At 40.7% G+C, this 21,294-nt stretch overlaps 1 protein-coding gene across 1 annotated transcript in view; it reads left to right on the top strand.

Moving 5' to 3' along the window:
• The window catches only part of LOC127350513 (1-phosphatidylinositol 4,5-bisphosphate phosphodiesterase gamma-1), a 34,024-nt gene extending 12,935 nt beyond the window's left edge, over positions 1 to 21,089 (top strand). The window contains exons 3-32 of the mRNA XM_051377220.1: positions 671 to 764; positions 2,890 to 2,937; positions 5,064 to 5,148; positions 5,927 to 6,007; positions 7,070 to 7,104; positions 8,154 to 8,226; positions 8,329 to 8,424; positions 8,516 to 8,634; positions 9,069 to 9,154; positions 9,320 to 9,440; positions 9,602 to 9,770; positions 10,305 to 10,424; positions 10,520 to 10,627; positions 10,700 to 10,884; positions 11,683 to 11,883; positions 11,985 to 12,104; positions 12,227 to 12,410; positions 13,220 to 13,297; positions 13,840 to 13,943; positions 14,030 to 14,126; positions 14,218 to 14,284; positions 14,501 to 14,667; positions 14,808 to 14,904; positions 14,990 to 15,214; positions 16,040 to 16,185; positions 16,277 to 16,391; positions 16,495 to 16,656; positions 17,311 to 17,399; positions 17,575 to 17,759; positions 18,407 to 21,089. Of these exons, the coding sequence (XP_051233180.1) occupies positions 671 to 764; positions 2,890 to 2,937; positions 5,064 to 5,148; positions 5,927 to 6,007; positions 7,070 to 7,104; positions 8,154 to 8,226; positions 8,329 to 8,424; positions 8,516 to 8,634; positions 9,069 to 9,154; positions 9,320 to 9,440; positions 9,602 to 9,770; positions 10,305 to 10,424; positions 10,520 to 10,627; positions 10,700 to 10,884; positions 11,683 to 11,883; positions 11,985 to 12,104; positions 12,227 to 12,410; positions 13,220 to 13,297; positions 13,840 to 13,943; positions 14,030 to 14,126; positions 14,218 to 14,284; positions 14,501 to 14,667; positions 14,808 to 14,904; positions 14,990 to 15,214; positions 16,040 to 16,185; positions 16,277 to 16,391; positions 16,495 to 16,656; positions 17,311 to 17,399; positions 17,575 to 17,759; positions 18,407 to 18,467 (3,518 nt within the window). The 3' untranslated portion in view covers positions 18,468 to 21,089. The remainder of the gene's footprint in view (positions 1 to 670; positions 765 to 2,889; positions 2,938 to 5,063; positions 5,149 to 5,926; positions 6,008 to 7,069; positions 7,105 to 8,153; positions 8,227 to 8,328; positions 8,425 to 8,515; positions 8,635 to 9,068; positions 9,155 to 9,319; positions 9,441 to 9,601; positions 9,771 to 10,304; positions 10,425 to 10,519; positions 10,628 to 10,699; positions 10,885 to 11,682; positions 11,884 to 11,984; positions 12,105 to 12,226; positions 12,411 to 13,219; positions 13,298 to 13,839; positions 13,944 to 14,029; positions 14,127 to 14,217; positions 14,285 to 14,500; positions 14,668 to 14,807; positions 14,905 to 14,989; positions 15,215 to 16,039; positions 16,186 to 16,276; positions 16,392 to 16,494; positions 16,657 to 17,310; positions 17,400 to 17,574; positions 17,760 to 18,406) is intronic.
• The last annotated feature ends 205 nt before the right edge of the window (positions 21,090 to 21,294 follow it).

Genomic DNA, 21,294 nt, shown 5'->3' with positions numbered 1-21,294 from the left:
ACATCAAGACTGGTGACCGATGACATTACAGAGTTTATTTCAGAGCCTCTATTTTTTAAGAACTTGTTTACTTTTGTCACCTCTGATTGTCGCATCTCTCAAATTATATGTTTTTCTTTGTAGAAAGTATTTTTTATTGACTCTCACTGCTTTTTAAATGTTTATTTAAAGAACAAATTTGGTTTATTTCACCTCTAATGTCTCAGTAATTAATAACATTGTAGTCTTGGAACACAGTAACCTCTCTGTTCTGGGTCAAGTAAAACAAGCAGTCATATATAATAATATTTTAATAATTATAATTATTATAGACCCACATTGTCCATCCACAGTTTACAGAGTTTGTGGTTTCAGTTTAACCTACAGTGTTTTCCTGGGGAATGAGGGATTATTACCGTTACTTCAGGAGCATTGCCGGTTGCTTTTACCTCCAAATTGTGGTTTATGAGCTGGATAAACTGTTTAATTTCCAACTTCCAACTGATTGAATTTGATGTTTCTGTGTTTCCAGACTTCATTTATTACTTTAATGAGTTCAGTGAAATCATAAAACAACAAAAATAAGACCTAATATCCAATAAAACATTAATTTTAGCTGATTGTTCCGTTAAACTTCCGATATTTTTAGACTTTTCTTCCCAGTGTCTTGTGTTTCTTTGTGTGTTTGCAGCCTTCAGTGAGGAGGAGGTCAACATGTGGATCACTGGTCTCAACTGGCTGATGACTGACACTCAGAGAGCGCCCGCACCGCAGCAGATAGACAGGTACGTATGGATGAGAGAGAGAGAGTGGGTAAGACTTTATCATGAGGGTACGAATCGTATAGTTAATTAATCCTCTACTAATGTCTGATTCATGATGTATCATGAATTCCTGTTGCTTACCAGTATAATTAGTTCACACTTAATGGATCATCGGTTGAGGACTGAATACATAAAAATACATAATGTTAATATTTCTATGAGAATAGACCCAGTGGTATTTGTGACATAGTGGGTGGAACATACGTTTTTAAGTCATAGTGACGTGTTGGGGGTGAGAAGTGTTGTGTAGTAGTAAAAATATTACTTTCCCCAGTAAGTAGTAGTGAAACTAATTACTGATACATTTCACTACAAATACCCCGTCAACAATAATTAGTTTCAACCTTACTTTTGTTGTCCCCTCCGTCTGATTTGAACAATCCAATCACATCCTTTCAGGACTCAGTTTGTGGAGGAAACTAGTTTTCACATTATTCAGTATATTCACATTACTTTGATTTTAACAAACAAAACTAAATTTTTAATCATCATAAGTCTGAATTATGGGGAGAAGGGACACAATTACCAATTTTGTGGGGAGTAGCTGAAAAGTAATATAACTAGTAGTGCAACTAATCCCTGTTGGAAGGAAGTAATAAGTAAAGTAATAAAGAGTAATTAGTAATAAATTATAAACTTGAGTAACTAGAGCAACACTGGTGGTGAGCAACAGCAAATCATAATTCATCCTGCATTAATTAATGTACTGATCATCATGAGTCAATTATTAGTAAAATATTTATTATTATTATTATTATTATTATTATTATTATTATTATTATTATATCTAAATGAATGTGCCCTTATTATAAACTGTTACCTGAAAATGACTTAAAGGAATACTTCAGAGGTAAAAACTCACCCAATGTACGGACTCTTAAGTAGTTTGTAACTTGACCTGGCGCTTTCAGTTTATTGTGTCAGAAAGGTATTGATTAGTTTTATCATTAACACGGATCACTGGAATATTTGTGTGTTTGTAAAGCCGATTGCGGCGCCCTCGGTGTGAGTGATAAAGTGATATCTGCTCACATCAAAAGACGCAGTGACCTGGACGGGAAAGGGAGGTGCTGGTTGGAGGACAGGACAAATATTTGTTTTGGGATGAAAATATTTACTCCAGATGAATGTGCGGAGGCCGCTGTGGCTCCTGCGGTGCGAGCCGGAGGACAGAGAGAGGCTGTGAGGATGTGCAGGGGGAGTTTTGTTCATGTGAGCCGTTTGGAAAATGGTCGGAGGAAATGAAATTGCTAATTTTGTCTGTTTATGACAGTTGTGTAAACTGTTTGGGGAGTAGATTCAGACTGTGTGTTTGACATGGACAGTTCAAACTCTCTCTCTCTACCTACAACTTGTTGCTTAAAGTGCGAAGTGTACGGAAATATCAACTGTGATCATACTACAGATGTTGTGCATCGTACATTTTGTGGATATATTCATGGAAGCTTCAAGCCTGTAGGTTGAATTTCATAATTATATCTTTGACTGTTCAGTCCACTGTCAAACCTCTCTGCCCACAGAGGAAGGAAACTAACTTTACTCATTATTTTCACTTTCTCAGAACAGTTTTCCATTCAGAGAACCGGTTTTTATGTGATTATAGCCGTAGTTTCGTCTACATTTTCAAAATAAACTCATTACTTTATTTTTAATGCATTTGAGGGGAGTTATCGATTTTTATATTATATATTTTTTGCATCATTGCTCGCCTTCCTAACCTCAAGACTGTAGGAAAAATAAAAAAATATACACAGTCAGTCTATATCCCAGCATTGGTTCTGTAAAGAAGAATGTAAATGTAGTAAATTGTGGCAAAGCTTCAGGTACAAGAAAACACTGAATTTGTCCAAAAAGTCTGTATGATTGTTAAGAATGATTAAAAAATACATTATACAGACTTATTATATTATGCAAATTGTATAAAACGTCACATAAACAGGAAATAGTCTGCTCAAAATGTATCCAAATCACTCGTTTTACAGAAATGTGGCCACCGTAGTTTCTCCCTGGTGCTTGGAAGGGGAGGTTGAAGCGAGACTTTTATTCTTGTAATAAATGTTTTCTTCCTGCATCCCTCCCTCTGTAGGTGGCTGAGGAAACAGTTTGAAGTCATGGACAGGAACCACGAGGGCAGGTGGGTGACTCGCCACAAACACGTCAACACCCAATCGTAGCTTTTACAGCGGCCTGTGATGGATGCTTATCAGCCGGTCTGTCGCAGCAGGTGGAGCGTGGAGGCAAAACCAGATCCAGATGTCATCAAAGAGAGCGGTGCACCCCCCCCCCCCGTAGGGGATCTGCCCTGACCTTTAACCTCCACACGCATCTACTACCCGAGAGTCCACGTTGTCGCTCACACATTCTCTCCGTCGTCTTCTCTCTCTCGCTCTCATTAATGCGTCCAGTGCTTCTGTTTGGGTGGAAGCCGCTCCAGGACAAACAGCCTGCCACCGCCTGATAAGCTGCGGGAAGTGATGCGTTGGGCTGGGAGAGGGCAACTTCCTGTCTCCTGTGAAAATAGTAACAGTAACAGTAACAGTAGCTAGACAGAGGGAAGTGGGTGGAGAGACGAATCAGACCTGGCAGTGACGGTGGTCATTGACCTCAAAAGATCCTCCCTGCCTCGGAGCACTGACCTGGATTTTCTCTTTCTCTACCTGCTCCTCTGGCTTCCTTCCTCGCTCCGATACCGGCGGCTGATGGTTGCATGTGTTTTGTTAATCAGTGAGAGTGATTATCCATGTGCTGTTTGTCCTAGGAAAAAAAAAGGTGTAGAGGTAAAGATATCAGCAAATCGACAGAAGCAACAACCTTCTGTGCAAACACACTTTTATTGATGACAATAACGATTTATAGCTGTTATATTACCTATTGTTCATCAGCAGATAGTTTCCTCACTTGTCATTCGGATTGTAGATGTTCGCATTTCCATTTCTTTGGAGCATTTCCAGTCATGCTTAAAGCTGCAGTAAGTCACACAGTGTCAAACACATGACATTCCTGCAATTGAAGCTCATGTTGTTTAGAAAGACGTTTCAGCATATTGCTTGAAATGTATCAGACATCACAACTATCCCAGAAATGAAATGAAGCCACGCTTTGGGACATTTCTTTCTCTCCGCCATGACTCCTGGTTGTTGCAAGTTTCCAGCTGTGTATGTGCGTGAGTTTTGTCACACATTGTCAATACCGGCAAAAATAATTGATAAGGGCGTAGGATTCCGATGGGTCCAACGATTCCCATCCCTAGCTCCAGTGCTCCAGGTCCCAGGACCGAGCACAGCAGGTTCCAGAGGCAGCTGCGGGGCGGGATGAGAGGATGGTCCGGGAAAGAAACAGTAGAGATTTCTCCAGGAGCAGCGCAGTGTGTTATTAGACTGTCACACCGACCTCTAATAGCACGGAAAAGGAAATGCTTCGTGCCAGTGAAAGCCGCACGGCTAGTAGCCAATGTTACACACACACACACACACACACACACACACCAGCTCCCCCGCTAACGCTGTTTGTCATCAGGCCTCTTTTGCCACTTGCAAGTACAAAGATTGACACAGTGTTAGAGGCTACTTAACACAGGTATTAACACAGATATTACACATATAGGCTAACATGGACGAGAACGTGCTCAGAAAACTATGGAAATTTGAATATTTGCAACTCCATCTGCTGTTGAAGACTGTGTGTGATTATTAAAATGAATCAGTGTCACACTGATACACCGGGCAAAACTTTCCTTCAGTACCATGAACACTGTATTGTCACATTGTCCGGCTACAGCACCATATCTGTATTAATCTGCCACTGAAAATAGTCCCTAACAAATGCACTGGTTTCTTCTTTTTAGTAACTACAGTTAGTAGGGCAGTCAGAAATGATTGAGATAGACTAACACAGACTACTATACAATAACTAAAGGAGAGAACAATGCCAGCCTTGTATAGTCTAAGTGTATAAATATGTACGCAGCCTTTACCTCTATGTCCTCTAGGACACGTCAGCTTCACGCCATTCCTTCTGAGCCTAAACAATGAAAACTTTACATACAGGAATCCTCCCTCTCAGCCTGGAAATGTCTCTCGCTCTTCAAACCAAACAGCGCCATCTCCTGGTGAAAGCTCACTTTATATCTCTGGGTCTTTTATGAGAGGATCTCTAACTATTGTGTGTTTTTAGGATTATCCAGTAAACCTCAGCGTGTAGAGATGGACTGTCCTGACTTCGTGAGTCTAATGTACACTTCCTCTCTTGTGTCTTTGTCAGCATCACAGTGAAGGATGTGAAAGCTCTGCTGCCTCAGGTCAACTACAGAGTCCCCAACATGCGCTTTCTCAAAGACAAACTACAGGTCAGAGCAGAATATAAGGCTGATATGTCTCTTTGAATGTCCCCTCCTGAGTGTTAAAGCTGTAATATGTAACATTTCTGTAGATAATCTGACGCATGCATCTGTGTTTTAAACCACATTTATTTATATATATATATACTTTTTATATCTTGGTATTTTTTAACATATATTTTAACTGAAACCAAGGCAACAAGTACTAGCCAATCAGAGGCAGAGTAAGGCGGGTCTGATTGGCTAGTACTTGTTGCCTTCATTGTTTTGGTTTAGGCATGAGGAGTGAGATTGTTAAGGGTAAGATTTGTCAGGGTAAGCCAATCAGAGGCAGAGGACATGACTTTGCCATCTTGGGAAAAAAATATTATTATTAAATAAAATGATTGCCTCTGGGACGTCCTTTGTCTGCCACACAACATGGGAGAAACAGTGATTTTTAAGGTGGAACTGCTTTATTTAGTGATTGTACTGCTTTTAATCATTGGGTCCGTTTGTTTTGGAGAGGAAGAGACCTCTGTGGATAATTTGGCTCCTGGGAGAAACCTCTGGAAGGTCTGGATCTTAAATAAGACTGGACAATTAATCGAAATATTATCGGAATCGCAATATGATATGTTACCATCCCCATATCGTGCAAACCTAACCTCGCAATGACCGTAGCTCCCATGAACCCTCACTACTTCATAACGTCATCAAACCATGTTCTTTTGTTCCTGTTTTGATGTGAGAGAGCAGCAGCAGTTACATATTGTGTGTTTAACTCACATCCTCCCTGCTCACACAGGAGGTGGAGGCCAGGAGCGATCTGTCATACCCAAACTTCGCACAGCTCTACAGAACGCTGATGTTCGACACACAGAAGAGTGTGAGTGTCAGTTTTGGATTTTCACACAAACACACACTCAGTACAGTCGTGGATGAAGTACTCAAATCCTTTACATCCATAAAAGTAGTTATATTACAATGGAAGAAAGTAAGTTATGCTTTCAGATTTTCCAGGTATCTAATGAAGGAATAAAGGTATATATATTAGAATTATTGCAAGGGAAAGTTCCTTAATTACAAATCACATACACTTTACATTTGCTTACCATTTCCAAACTCAACAATTTATTTCCATTTGGCATTAAAATCAAGTGACAGACTCTAGATATTTGTTAGTCTTCTGGTTGAACCATCAAGGCTGCATTTAATTCTGTCAAAGTTGCATTTTCTCTGCAGAATAAAGCAATTAAACTGCGTTAAGAAGCTGCGATAATGAAGCATAGACTTGATGTTCACCGCTGTTTCAAGAGTCTGCTAATATTATTACTATCTCAGCATTTTGTTCCTTTCTGGAAGAAATGAAAATGTTATTTTTGAAGTTTAGTTAGATTATTATTTAGAATCTAAACTTTGAAGACTTGAAAGCACACTATATTCACAGAGCCTTCACTCTCTCATCAACAGCCTCATCCTGCATTAGAGAAGTTTAAACAACCAAAGAGCTGATAGAACAATGAGAAAGAAACACTGAATTTGCCAAGAAAAAAGAAGCCTAGTAAGTGTGTATGATTGGTAGAATTTAAAATACATAATACAGACAAAGAATTGTATGAAAAATCCTAAAAATATCTTATCTTTTTTTACACAAACTTCCTGCAGTTACTATGTTAACTCTTCTAAATATCGTGGCATTGAGCTGCAGCAGCATACTGTTTTTCAGAAATGTCTTTAAAGATAGAACACAACCCTTCACATCAGCCATCAGATATCATTTCCCTCTGAAAGTAGAATAGTAACATTAAGTGAATTTTGGGTGGAATAATGGATAATGTATTTGAGTACTTCTGCACTCGTACCACGCTCACTTTGTCCTTTACTGTTTATGCTTCACCCGGCTCCCTCCCACCCGTCTGTCACCTGGTTCCTTCCCTTCTGTTCCCAGATTATTGAGCAGCTGGAGCTCTCCTTCCCTCTGCGGTGAGTCCCTGCACCTTCACCTCCTCCTCTTCCTCCACTCCCTTGTCCTCACGTCCCTCACTGTTGTCTTCCTGCCTGTCCAGTTTCTCTTTAAAAACACTTATCAGTGTTCCAAGGTTTTCAGGAAAGTGAAACATTTTCCATGTGTTGTTGCCACTTCAATGGTACTTCAATGTTTTTTTTTTCTTGGCTCTATGGATGTGAAACATTTTTTAACGTTATGGAACATTAACCTAAAAAATGGCATAATGTGAATTGGCACTGGTAGAGTAATGAGGTTGGTTTCCAGACAGACATTTTTGTGTTAATGTATCATATCTCCTCTCTCATTTATTGAAGTTTTCTTTAAAGGGACAGTTCACCCCAAAATCAAAAAATACCCATATTCCCTCTTACTTGTTGTGTTATTTATGCATCGAGATCGTTTTGGTGTGAGTTGTTGAGCTTCGGAGATGTCAGCCTTCTCTCCAATTTATTGGGACCAGATGACACTGGGCTTGTGGTGCTCAAAGTGCCAAAAAAAATTAATTTGAAAAACTATACTATAGATAATCCAGACCTTGTTGTGAGCAGTTTCTTGTAGGAACTATTTTCTTTCTAAATATCACTGCACAGAAGGAAACGCCATCTACTTGTGGATGAGAGGCTTGTGACAGTGCAGGATGTAAACATTAATGCCGTCCTCTCTGGCTGAACTGTAATGTTTCCTTCCTTGTGCACAGTGATACCGTTGGTGGGTGTAATACGGTAGAAATCAAACAAGGTCACAAGGATTCTGGATTATCCTGAGTAACCAGGTCTTGATTTCTAGACATTGCTCGAGTTTTTCAAATGTATTTTTTTGGCGCTTTGACCACCACTAGATGAGTGTCGTCTGTTTCCATTAAATTGGAGAGAAGGCCGACATCTCCAAAGCTCAACAACTCACACCAGAACAATCTAGATGGATAAATAACGCAACAGGTAAGAGGTTTTTTGATTTTGGGGGAATCTGTCCCTTTAACTTTCCCTCCTCTACTGTCTGACATCTTGACAATCGTTGTTTGTAGGAATGTCGACAGACCAGAGCTTTGTCAGATCTCCCTCTACGACTTCCAGAAGTTTTTACAGATGGACCAGAAGGTACCGAACAAACACAACACACACAAACACAACACACGCTAACACAACACAGAGAATGCCTTCTTTCTGCTTTGTGCTCACTTGCTCACTCAATTGTCTCAGGACTCCTGGGCATCGGATCTGAGTCGTGTCAGAGAGTTCCTCATGGGGTACATGAGGGGTGGACCACAGCCTGAGCCCATGCTACAACTTGACGAGGTGAAACCTGATAAAGACACAAATGTGCACAAAACTTTAAATAAACTGTCGATATCTTCCTACCATCTGATCATATTTCTTTGTTTTCTAGTTCCTGACATTCCTGTTCTCTAAAGAGAATTCCATATATGATCCTCGACTTTCGACTGTTGTTCCTGATGACATGAAAAGGCCGCTGTCTCAGTATTGGATCTCCTCTTCACACAACACGTAGGTCTCAACACTCGTGTCTCAAATGCTCCTAAATGTTCATAGTTTGGACCCCCATAAAGACACATGTAAAGAGTTGGTCTCAGGAATCCTCATACTGTGTAAGAAGACTGTGTTATTGTATTGAAAGGCGCTTTCTGGCATTCATTGTAGTTTTTTTTAGGCAGGAATAAATATAATATTTATAGGTATGTTTCCATTAGCCATCAATCAATTAAAAATGATAAATATTCTCTGATTCCAGCTTTTCAAATGTGAGGATTTGTTGCTGTTTTCTGTTTTTATTTTTTTTATCATTGTAAATGTGAAAATGTTTATCAGTGCTAGACCATTTTGTTATGGCAGCTCTTGAATGCACATAACTCTAACTCTCAGTAGTAAGGCAGCAAATAATCAAATTTATGAACCGTTCTCCATGTTTTTGTTTTCCTCAGCTACCTGACAGGTGACCAGTTTTCCAGTGAATCCTCTCTAGAAGCCTACGCCCGCTGCCTGAGGATGGGCTGCCGCTGCATCGAACGTAACAGTCTCCAACTTTTGATTTTATCTTGCATGAAAATTAAATTGATTTAAGCAATTCACATATGGAATGGCAGTGTTGTTTTGTGTTCAGATTTCTGTTTTGTTCTAGTCTTTTCTGGATTCAATGAGGGTTTATACCTAAATCTGTGTTTCCTGATCTTAGTGGACTGCTGGGACGGACCTGACGACCTACCGATCATCTACCACGGCCACACTTTAACTTCCAAAATCAAATTCCTGGATGTGCTGCACACCATCAAAGAACACGCCTTCGTCACATCCGAGTAAGTGGTAATCACCCCTGTTGAGTTGGTTTTATAGGACGGAGGTTGGTTGGTGACAAAAGCTGCCACCATATACGTCGCCTGTCTCCAGATCAGCCAGTAGCGAAATTCAATTGCAGTAGCCGGGTTTCAAGCAGTAGAGGGCTGTTGTGTTTGTGCAGGTATCCTGTGATCTTGTCCATTGAAGACCACTGCAGCGTGGTCCAACAGAGAAACATGGCCACACACTTTAAGAAGGTGTTTGGAGATCTGCTGCTCACCAAGCCAGTTGACAACAACGCAGAGGAGCTTCCCTCACCCCACCAGCTCCGCAGGAAGATCCTCATCAAGGTACACAGACAAACACACCTACGTTGCATATCAAATCAGAGAGTGCATCCCTCAAAGTCAGCAGTATAATACCTTTTTGTCATTCCAGATTTTGGTTCAAGTAGGTCCTGTGTGTTTCACTGCCCCTCTCTTGGTGTCAGTTTCAGGCCTGTTGCATCACTAATGACTGTGGGTAGATGTGTTGAAAAGTGTGCTTTGTAACACCTGTAACCACCTGTAAGAACTTCAAGCTTGTTGTAAGTTTCAGGCCGATTTAAGCGCTGAATTAGGATGCAGCCCATTTGTAGTTTATCTGTAATGTGGCCTACAACCAAACATCACTCACAAGACTGAAGTTGAAGTTACATCCTTGAGAAAAGGATCCCTGACCTCCATTAAAACTCAGTGGTTGAGACAGTTGTTTCGAAGTGGTGTTAACTTTTTGGACCTGTCACAAGTCCAAACATAATATACACATGCAGTAAAATGCTCCCACGTTGTCTTACTGATCACAAAGCCAAACTGTGTCTTATGTTTTTACCATTTTTGTTACAGCACAAGAAACTGGTGGAAGGCACGCTTTATGAAGAAGTGTCCTCAGCCAGCTACTCTGAAAACGACATCAGCAACTCTCTGAAGAACGGCATCCTTTACCTCGAGGACCCCATCGACCACGTGCGTGTCTAAGTGCTTCAGTGCCAGCGGTTATGCATAAAACACACTGTCTTATACAGCATTATTGATATGTATTTTTTTTGTGTGACATGCAGACGTGGACTCCACACTATTTTGTCCTGACCAGTAATAAGATTTATTACTCAGAAGAGACGTCTCATTACCAGACAGCTGATGAAGAGGAGGACGATGAAGGAAAAGAGGTAGGGAGATGATGATTATGAGAGCTGTTGATGATGCAGTCAGGTTCCTCACTCTTTCCTGTAATTCCTTAGGAGTGTAACAACAACGAGCAGCACTGTGCAGAGCGCTGGTTCCACGGGAAGCTGGGTGGAGGTCGCGATGGTCGGCAGGTGGCTGAGAAGCTCCTGCAGGAGTACTGCGAGGGCGGGGCCAAAGACGGCACCTTCCTGGTCCGGGAGAGCGAGACGTTTGTGGGAGACTACACCCTCTCGTTCTGGTCGGTAACACCAAACAGGACATGAGCTTCTCCTCTTTGCTCTTTTTTTTCCAGTGGAGAAAAGTTAAAGGGAATGTAGAAACACATTTATAAGACAGCTGTGAGTTGAGGAACAAAATTTGGTCATAGCTGCAAACAGTTCTATTACGAAATCACTTAAAAATCAATCAATTTTCCAATATTGTAAATTTCAACAGAAAGAGAGTCATCCACTACATCTGTCTCTGGTCTGGCAACTTATTTTACCAGTGAATCAGCAGATAAATATTGTTTGACAAAAATATTCTTGAAGCTTTTATCCTGTGGCTTTTACTCAGTGGATAGAGTTTCTCAGTTGTCATTAAGATGGTTTACTGTTACCATATGATATAAGTAGGGAGTTTCAGTCACATGCTAAGGTCACAAGATGTGATTGAAATGTCCAGAAACTAGTTGGATCTTACGTTAAATGGAGTGTTTGTGTGGTCTTAAATATGATTTTGACAGCTCTTAAAAATTGAGTGGACTTGAGTTACTTGTATAAAGTTGTTTTTGAGAATTATTTTTATTGCTCATCCTGTAATTATAATATAAAACCAACTTGAAACCAATAAAAATTTTCCTTCACATCCTTTGCACTTTTTTGCCAGTATGGACATAAAATAGGTCCTAAATTGCATTCGTAATGGTCACGCAGATTAAAGCTGCTGTTCCCAAGCTAAAGAATGAGCCTTAAGAAGTACGGCAGCATGAGGAATTTTGTATTGCAATGTGGGTGAAATTTGAACCAATTATTATTAATTAGTCCTCCTCCTCTAGGCGGTCTGGTCGAGTCCAGCACTGCCGGATCCATTCACGTCAGGAGTCTGGCTCCACTCGCTTCTACCTGACTGACAACCTGGTGTTTGACACCCTCTACCGCCTCATCTGCCACTACAGAGACACGCCTCTGCGCTGCAATGAGTTCGAGATGAGGCTGGGCAGCCCCGTACCTCAGCCCAACGCACACGAGAGCAGAGAGTGAGCGATTAATGTCTGCAAAGATGTCATAGGTCTTTTTGATTTGTGTGAAAAGTTGAACAGGTGATATGTTTGTTTTAAAATAGTTGTCTGTTTTCCAGGTGGTACCACTCCAGTCTGTCCCGCGTTCAGGCTGAACACATGCTGATGCGAGTTCCCAGAGACGGAGCTTTCTTGGTGCGAAAACGCAGCGAACACAACTCCTACGCCATCTCCTTCAGGTAGAAGAACAACGCTCGCTCACGGATGATCATCGGTTTTCTTCTCAATATGAACATTTTAAAACCACCAAAATGATCTTCTCGCTCTTCCCTTCCCTCTGTTCGTGTCCATCTGTCTGTAGGGCGGAGGGAAAGATCAAACACTGTCGTATCCAGCAGGAAGGCCGTCTCTTCATGTTGGGCAGCTCAGCAGAGTTTGAGAGTCTGGTCGACCTTGTGAGCTACTACGAGAAACATCCTCTGTATCGCAAGATGAGGCTCCGGTACCCCATCAATGAGGACACTCTGGACCGGATGGGCACCACTGTTAGTCACACACAGCTCACAGTTTTTAGTCTATTTAATAAGAATCACATCACTTTCCTCCCATACTGCCTAAAAGAAATCTTTTTCTAAACCACATGTATCGAATCGTGCTTTAGATAGTTCCCACCTTCCAGACAGCCAACGGTTTCCATTCATTTTCGTATGATATTAAAAGTCCACAAACTTAAAACCTTTTGTTTTTGTTCAGGGCTACTGCTTATGGTTACTTTCAGTACTAGCAGTATCTGTTGATAGTTTTTTTTTTTCAATTAACCATACAATCCACAAAATAGTAAATAGAAAACAGTAAAAAATGGCACGATTTCCAAAGCACAAGGCAAAGTCTTGCTTAAAGACTTGGACTGATTAATTGTCACAATTTTAACATTAAATTATGACTTTCAGTTACATTATTGTTGTGACAATGCAGTGCAGACTTTTCTAATCCATCTGCAGCTTTAAACTGAATTACGATGCAATAACAATGTCGCTAATGATATTAAAGTCATGTGGTTTTCACTGTCATGGCTCACATAATACATTTTTTCTACCACTTTGAAATGAATAGAACGGAAACCAGTGTCTGACTGGAAAGTAGTACCTGTCAGCAGTTATATATATATATATATATATATATATATATATATATATATATATATATATATATATATATATATATGGCAGTATTTTTTACTTTCATTGTTGTATAATCATTTTCATACATTTAGAAATCAAATCAATGTGGGAAAAGTAAACAGTTATGAGTTTAATAGCAGCATTAACTACAAAAGTATTTGATTATTTCTCAGGAGCTTGACTACGGGGCACTGTATGAGGTCCGAACTCCTCATTTCTATGTGGAGGCCAATAAGATGCCCACAGCACGGGTAAGTGAGACCGTTTGTACTATGGACCTCCAGTTTAATCCCTGTATGATTATTTAATGATTGTCATATCTTATCACATTATTTAATAAATGATTAGCAGATGCAATTACCATTAAAGCTGATATGGGTAGACTTTTCTATCGTTATCAGCAGTTAAAATAAATACCAAGTACACAACCTGTAGCAGCAGCACAAGTACAGGAAATATTTGTATTGAGTTTTGTGATGTAGATGTACATGTAGAAGTATTGGCAGTGCAATGTACTAGTTTGATAACTTTTAATACTGAAGAGAAGAGTTTTTGAGAGATTTGTGTGCTTTCAGATTAGTTTAAAGAAGAAATACCGAAAATTAGGAAAGAGACATTAAAGGAGGAAAGACCTGTTTGAAGGACAGGAAAAACAAAGAAAGAAGACATAGAAAACATAAGGAAAACATTATTTGGATTATTGGAAGTGTGTGGAAATGGACACTGGACTTTGGCACCCCCCAGCGGTCGTATCTAAAAGTGACTGATGGTGTTTCTTGCGGCTGTGTTTCAGTGTACGGTCAAAGCTCTGTATGACTATCGAGCTCAGAGGGAAGACGAGCTCTGTTTCCCCAAACAGGCGCTCATCCTCAACGTGGACAAACAGGAGGGCGGCTGGTGAGTGTATCTCAGCGTACATGTGTCCGTGTCCGTTAACGCCACGTAACATCCTACACGTCACAAACCTGTGTGTCGTCTTTAAGGTGGCGAGGTGACTACGGAGGAAAGAAACAGCTGTGGTTTCCTGCAAACTACGTGGAGGAGGTTCCCAGTTCTCCCACCAGAGAGCTGGATGAAGCAGTGAGTTCTGAGTCTTACACGGAGTCAAACGATCAGCTTGCTTTTCCGATCATAATCAATCTCTTGTTTTCCTATTGTTCCAATGTCTCAGTCCACAGAGAACAGTCCCCTTGGAACATTTCTCAAGGGCTTCATTGATGTACCCACCTGTCATGTAGGTGAGTCAGATAAACAAACAGAGGTGATAACTTTCATTTAGTTATATTCAGATGATAAGGGAGGGACTGATCAGATTAAGTGTGACTAGCCAATGTATTTATCCCTCAAACTACCCAAAGGCTAACATGTAATTACCAATAGACAAAAAGTGACTGCCTTCTCACACTAAACTCACTCTCTGCCTCGAACCTCTTCCTCCCATCACCTCTGTCCAGTGGTGCACAAGGATGGGAAGAACTCGCGGCCCTACGTATGCACGATCCACTCCCAGCACCTGTCCTCGCACCCAGTCCAGACTCTGGATGTGGCGGCCGACACTCTGGAGGACCTAACCGGTTGGGTCAGCAAGATCAGAGAGGCTACGCAGAACGCTGATGCACGGGTCAGTACGAACTTCCATTCATCATAAAATTAAATAAAAGTTTTGAACAAATGGTAAAACTTTAACTTGTTCACCAATATCTAAAAGGAGTTTTATATTGTTGTAGTAACAGTATGGTTGGCTTATCTCCATGGTAACAGATGCAGGAGGAGAAGCAAATGGAGAGGAGGAAGAAGATCGCGGTGGAGCTGTCCGAGCTAGTGGTCTACTGCAGACCTGTCCCCTTCAACGAGGACAGTAAGGATCAAACTGTTCTCTGTTCTTCTCTTGTCTCACAGTAAAAGTTTCTGTGTGTAACTTTATGATTTGCTGCTGCTTCCAGAGATCGGGACGGAGAGGGCGTGTTACCGGGACATGTCCTCCTTCCCAGAGACAAAGGCAGAGAAGTTTGCGACTCGCGGCAGAGGGAAACGCTTCCTGCAGTACAACCGCCGTCAGCTTTCCAGAGTTTATCCCCGAGGACAGAGGCTGGACTCGTCCAACTACGACCCACTGCCCATGTGGCTCTGTGGCTCCCAGCTGGTCGCACTCAATTTCCAGACCCCAGGTCGGTGCTCAAGTATACATTATGTGTATGTTTAGACGAGGTCAAAGCAAACAGGTACACAGAAATTTGTACTTTTCACACGTATTGTAGAGTTTTAGAGGTGCAGATGTTCATTCAGCAGTGAATTTGTCTTCTTGCTTCAGACACAAATTCATGAAACTGAAAGAAGAGAAGAGAAAAAATAAATCAATTAAATAAGATACTATTAAAAAGAAACACCCCGACATGATTGTTGTAGTTCAGTTTAATTGAAATGTAGCTTCTTTGTGCGAGTTGTAATACTGACATTTGCAACTAGCAGTGTTAGTTAAACAGCTAAAATTAGTAAATTGTTAAACACTCAGTAGCAATCTCTTATTCATTGAACAATTTTTTCTACACTTTGTAACTTAAAGATGCAATTAGTTTTATAAATTACAAGCAGTGTAACATGCTCAGATTGCGTAACTACTTAGTTTTGCTGTTCAACTAATCTGTTGTTTAGTTACGTTTGCAAATAATCAATCTGTTACCATATTTCCGTGGTCCTTTTATCACTTGGTGCGTAGCTGCGTACGAGTGGAACATAGCTAATCCTACGGTTGTGTCAGTGTGTATGTGTAGCTCAGCTAGCGAGATGGCAGAGAGGAAAGCCTGTACATTGTGAAAGTGTTTGCATTACTTTGTGGGTTTGTTTGTCAGAAAGTTTAATTGTGTTAAATGCTTTTAAAGGAGTACCACATCCTACAAAGGTTGCAGCAGCAGTTTCCTAACACTGAGGATGTCCGCTATAAGAGAAACCTCGTGCACTGAATAAATATTAAATTGACTGTGTGTGTGTTGTAGACAAACCCATGCAGCTGAACCAGGCCCTGTTCATGCTCGGAGGCGGCAGCGGCTACGTTCCCCAGCCTGACATCATGAGAGACGACGCCTTTGACCCTTTTGACAAGGACACCTTACACGTGGAGCCAATCACCATCCAGTTACAGGTCAGCTGACGTCATAGAGAGAACTCCTGGACTGATTCATTTTGTCAGTGTTGTACCTGCTTTTCACGTCCTTCCGCTCTTCCTGCTTTAGGTCCTGGGGGCCCGTCATCTGCCTAAAAATGGCCGCAGCATCGTCTGTCCCTTTGTGGAGGTGGAGATCTGTGCAGCTGATTACGACAGCTGTAAGTGCAAGACAGACGTTGTAGGTAAGACAGCTTCTCGCGGTCACTGTGATGTGAAACCTCCACATCGTTCCCTGATCGGCTCACTGGCTGTGTACTAACGGTCTCTTCCTCCTGACCCTCCCAGCTGATAACGGTCTGAATCCTGTGTGGGTGCAGAAGCAGTTTGTGTTTGACATCCACAACCCCACCTTCTCCTTTCTGCGCTTCACCGTCTACGAGGAGGACATGTTCAGTGATCCTAACTTCCTGGCTCAGGCGACCTACCCGGTCCGTCTGCTACGAACAGGTGAATGTGGAATAAGTGACACTGATTAACTGCAAACCCAGTTTACATTAAATGCAAATGACATGTTTTTTTAAAAGTGTTTTCAAAAGCCAACAGCAAAGCCTAACTGAGAGAATAAAATCATTAAAAGTGAAAAATCACAACTGAAAGAAGGAGAAACAGATTTGCAGTCTACAGTGCAAACAGACTAACATTTCAACACTACTGTGTCTTTATCATAGTGGAAGGAAAATATATGAATCAATAATATATACACAAGTTAACCTAGAACAGGTGTACAATTTACCCTTTCTAAGTCCCGCCCCTTTTTGCTCTGTGCTCCAATAACAGTTGAGCAAACCTTGGTCAGCTTTCTCCTTTCCTGCACTTGGTTAAAAGATAAAAAGCAACATGTATACATTCGCTTACATTTCGCTAATATTAGTTAACTTAAGATGTGACTATCTTGAATTTCCCTCGGGATAAATAAAGTATCTATCTATATGTTGCTTTTATCCAAGTACAGGAATGGAAAAGGCCGACTGAAGCTTGCTCAAGCACAGAGCAAACAGAGGCGGGACTTAGGAAGGGTTAATTGTTTGAATGTTTTGATCATAAATATCTGTCTTTATTCTGTGTATTTATTATGTTATTATGTATATTGTGCCGTCACAGGCTACAGGAGCGTCCCTCTGAAAAACAGCTACAGTGAAGAACTGGAGTTGTCTTCACTTCTGGTCCACATAGAGATCGTCAATGCAAAGGTGACGCTGTTTTTCTTTCTCTTGCTTTCAGCAACATGGATGACAACCAGGGGTCCCCAGAAAAATGTGCAATATTTCAAATTTAAATTGAATTAACAAACTCTCTCTTGGTCAACCTTTCATACGCACATCCGTACACAAGCTGTAACTTACACTTTCCTCCTCGTGGCTGCAGGAGGAAGACGATGAGAACCTGTACATGTCCATCCAGCGGCTGCGGGATCGAACCAGCGAACTGTCGAACCAGGTTTCCCTCCTGGAGAGGTCGGGCTCAGGGGATCTCAGCTACCAGCAGAGTCTGGAGGAGCTCAGAGCGGCTCAGGACCAGCTGAGTGAGCTGGTGGAGGCTCGAAACCGCAGGTGACTGATTATACAACACACACACACACACACACACACACACACACACACACACACACACACACACACACACACACACACAGGAAAAAGATTTAGAGAAGCATGGGTTAATTGATTTGTGTAGACACCTCTTTTACATTTTTTATTGGTACTGAAACGATAAATCGATGCAATAAGTTCCCAGTATGTTTTCTGATTTCTCTCAATTGTGAGGATTTGCTGTTTTATGTTATTATTAACTTGATTAAATTATCAATTATAAATCCGTAATTCATAATGAAACTAATCATCAGCCCTTTTTGCTATTTTTTCATGAGAGTACAACTAGCAATTATTTTCTTTAATTGTTTGATCTCTGTTTTCTCTAATTTTAAATTTTTTGCAAAAACTAGTATTTTATACATGTATTCAATTTATACTTTATATGGCAGAATATTTTAGTTTTTAGGACTAGTTATTTTTCATTACTTCAGAGTGTAGAATCTCCAAGTTGCTCACTAATTGCTCATTACTGATTTGATCTAAATTCCCGTCTCTCCCGTTGCAGTTAACTTTAAACCACAAACATATATATGATGATATATGAAAGCACGCACACATATATAAAACACTTCTCACACAAAATAATGTTCTTTCTGCTTTTTCAGGCTGATGGAGAAGAAGAGGAGGGAGAAGCTGAGGCAGCAGGTCGCAGCAAAGCGCAGCTAATCTTCCCGTCCACCAGAGAGCGCTCAAGTCCAACACAAACGGTGCCTGACAGCCTGAGGAGACAACAGGCTCTCAATCCATTTATAACTGGAAACAAAAAGCTGTTAAGTACCGTGTTGTACTGACAGCGGAGGAAAAAAGTGACAGAAACATCTCATGGACTAAAAAATAAACCTCACAAAACTAAGCTACAAACACAATCATGGACTGAAGGCTGAAACACATTAAGAGTATTGTAATTATTATTGTAGATGGGTTTTCTTCTGATGTTTTCATGGAAACAAAAGAGACAGGAGAGGTGAAGGGTCAAAAGACAGATTTCTGAATTTCAATATCCTGATTAGAAATGAAATTATTAGGGGAAATCAATCTAGATCTAATTTTGATAACTGATTCAGCCATTTTGCAAGAAAAAAAATCAGCGATGTTTGCAGGTTCCTGCGTCTCTAACGCACTAAAATCCCAAGACAGTAAACTCACTATCGGGTTAAATTAATGTTACATTGCAAACAATAAATCTGTGTTAAAATCCTAGAACTAAACCAAAAATCACAATCTTAATCATCGCCATCACACTGTCGACGATGACCGATGATGCTTTACCGTCCAGAGAACTTGCCGTGTTGCATTCATAGAAATAAACCAACATTTTCTTATCATCTACGGATACATCTCATGCAATACAAGAACCCGTGTTCTTCCCTGAATTATTAGTGAAAAGAAAACGTTCTAAAAACGCCACCAAAGGATCAAACATATTGCTGACAAACGACTGCACAAAGAGCTATATTTTCTGCCCCTAAATTTACCTCTGATGAGTTTTCAGATGTATTTACAACATATAACTATTATGGAATATAACCATAATCATATCCATATAAAAAACACATTATATTGGGGACCCACTAAAAGACCTCCAGTGGGACTCACTACATTGAAGACTATTAAGATCAATGAAAAAACACCAAACATTTGCTGGTTCAAGCTCAAGAATTCTTTGTGTTATCTGATCATAAATTGTTCATTTTCAGGACTATTAATTGGACAAACAAGCTATTTGAAGTTGCCAGCTGGAGCTTAAGGAAATAATAACAGGCATTCACCATTTTATGGACAAAAAACTTACGCGATCAATTGAGAGAATTAACGTTATTTGCACTAATCATGATGAGTGAGTCTGGCAGAGTTTTAGACTTCTCACGTAGTGAATGTCAGCTAATTATAATAAATATGCTGCTGGCCAAATGCCACCACAACAAAAAGTCAAAAATAAATGAATGCTGTCCAACAGAATAAAGATTACAACCCCCACCCCCTCACACACACACACACTTATATAACAAAATCTGGCCAGGCTGCTTCTTGACACACGTTTTAGTGCAGCTGGTGATACAACAAACACGAAAAGCCTTTTGGAAATTTAAGTTTTAAGCTCTTTCTGTGTTTTGGTCTTCAGCAAGAGGAAATAAGGGAGAAGAAAAACTCAGGTTACACCGATGGATGGAATTAAATAAGCTCAGATATCTGGATGGAAAAAAGGGAGTAGTGGGCACACGTAGCAAAAAAAATAAATATCATGTATGTGCCTTTTGACGTGGAGAATAATTAGTCGAGTGTTTAACAAAAGACTGCTTTCTGTACAACTGGAAGAGTGGCTCTTTAAGGGAAACCTAACAAACTGGGAGGAGGAATATCGCTCGCTTGGCTCGGACCACTACTCATGAAATGGGTTTTAAAAAGGGATTTAAAAGACTTAAGTCTGTTCCTCCTCAGTTTTTTTTTTTTTTTTTGGGGGGGGGGTGATCACGTGGACTCTGCCCTCAGGTGGGTGGGGCTCCTGTCACAGATGTTCCTGTTCTACCTGGGAGAGCACAAACTGGAATGTCCAAATCCAATCCAAACCACACCGAGAAGGTCTTTTAATACTTCTTCAAAAAGGGCTCTAAATAAATCTATACTACCTTAAGAGGCACGAGGAGAGCAAACAAGGGCTATCACAGAAAACTAGCAGAGCACTCTGTCACCTGCCTGTTCAGATGTATCGCCTCACGTCTGAACCACAGGACCAGGATCAGTTCCCATCGTCTGGCTCTAATCAACAGCTGTGGCTCAACTGGTCCTGGATCTGCTAAAAAAACGGCTTCAATTCGACCCCACTGCATGGCTTCATATCTAATAATGCCCCCCCTCCCCTCCCCTCCCCTCTGTAGCTACTTCACCTTCCCATCAGCCCCCCCTGTCTGATTTCTTACTGTATATAACTTCTTTTATTTATCAAACGGGTGTAAATCCTGTTTCAATAGATGAAAGAACATACTAGAAGAATGATAATGGACTTCAGATTGAAGATGCTGTAACTTTATGTAGAAATTAATATCGTGTACCTGGAGCTCCCTTTAAAATGTCCCCGTAGACACAAACCTCTCTTTCTCCCTGCGCTGCACTCGCACTGGGTAGGGACTTCTATGCAAAGGTCGTCTTCTCGGCCAATAGACGTCGTGTATTAGGCGATTTGACTCAAGTTGTGTTTCCTCTCCGTATCTATGCTAACTGTGTCCAGTATTATTACTCTGCATTACAAATCCTGTGCAAGTTTCCATTTAATAAAAGCTCTTTCATGTACTCCTGTGTGCACTCTTTTTGAAGCATTATGTAAAAGGTAAAAAAAAAGGCCATTTCTTTAAACAGATAAATGGAAATTTTACTGCTCTTTGTCTTACAGGGGCCTAAACGTTTAAGAAATTGGGCAGAATATTAAATTGTTTGTGCCTTTGATGTTTTCTTGGCTGGGATACTTCTACACATCCACACAGAGTATATGAGGCAA

Source organism: Dicentrarchus labrax, unplaced genomic scaffold, assembly GCF_905237075.1.
Source record: "Dicentrarchus labrax unplaced genomic scaffold, dlabrax2021, whole genome shotgun sequence".
Lineage (NCBI taxonomy): Eukaryota > Metazoa > Chordata > Actinopteri > Moronidae > Dicentrarchus > Dicentrarchus labrax.
The sequence above is the reverse complement of the archived record's forward strand: the minus strand, read 5'-3'. Positions and strand labels throughout refer to the sequence as shown.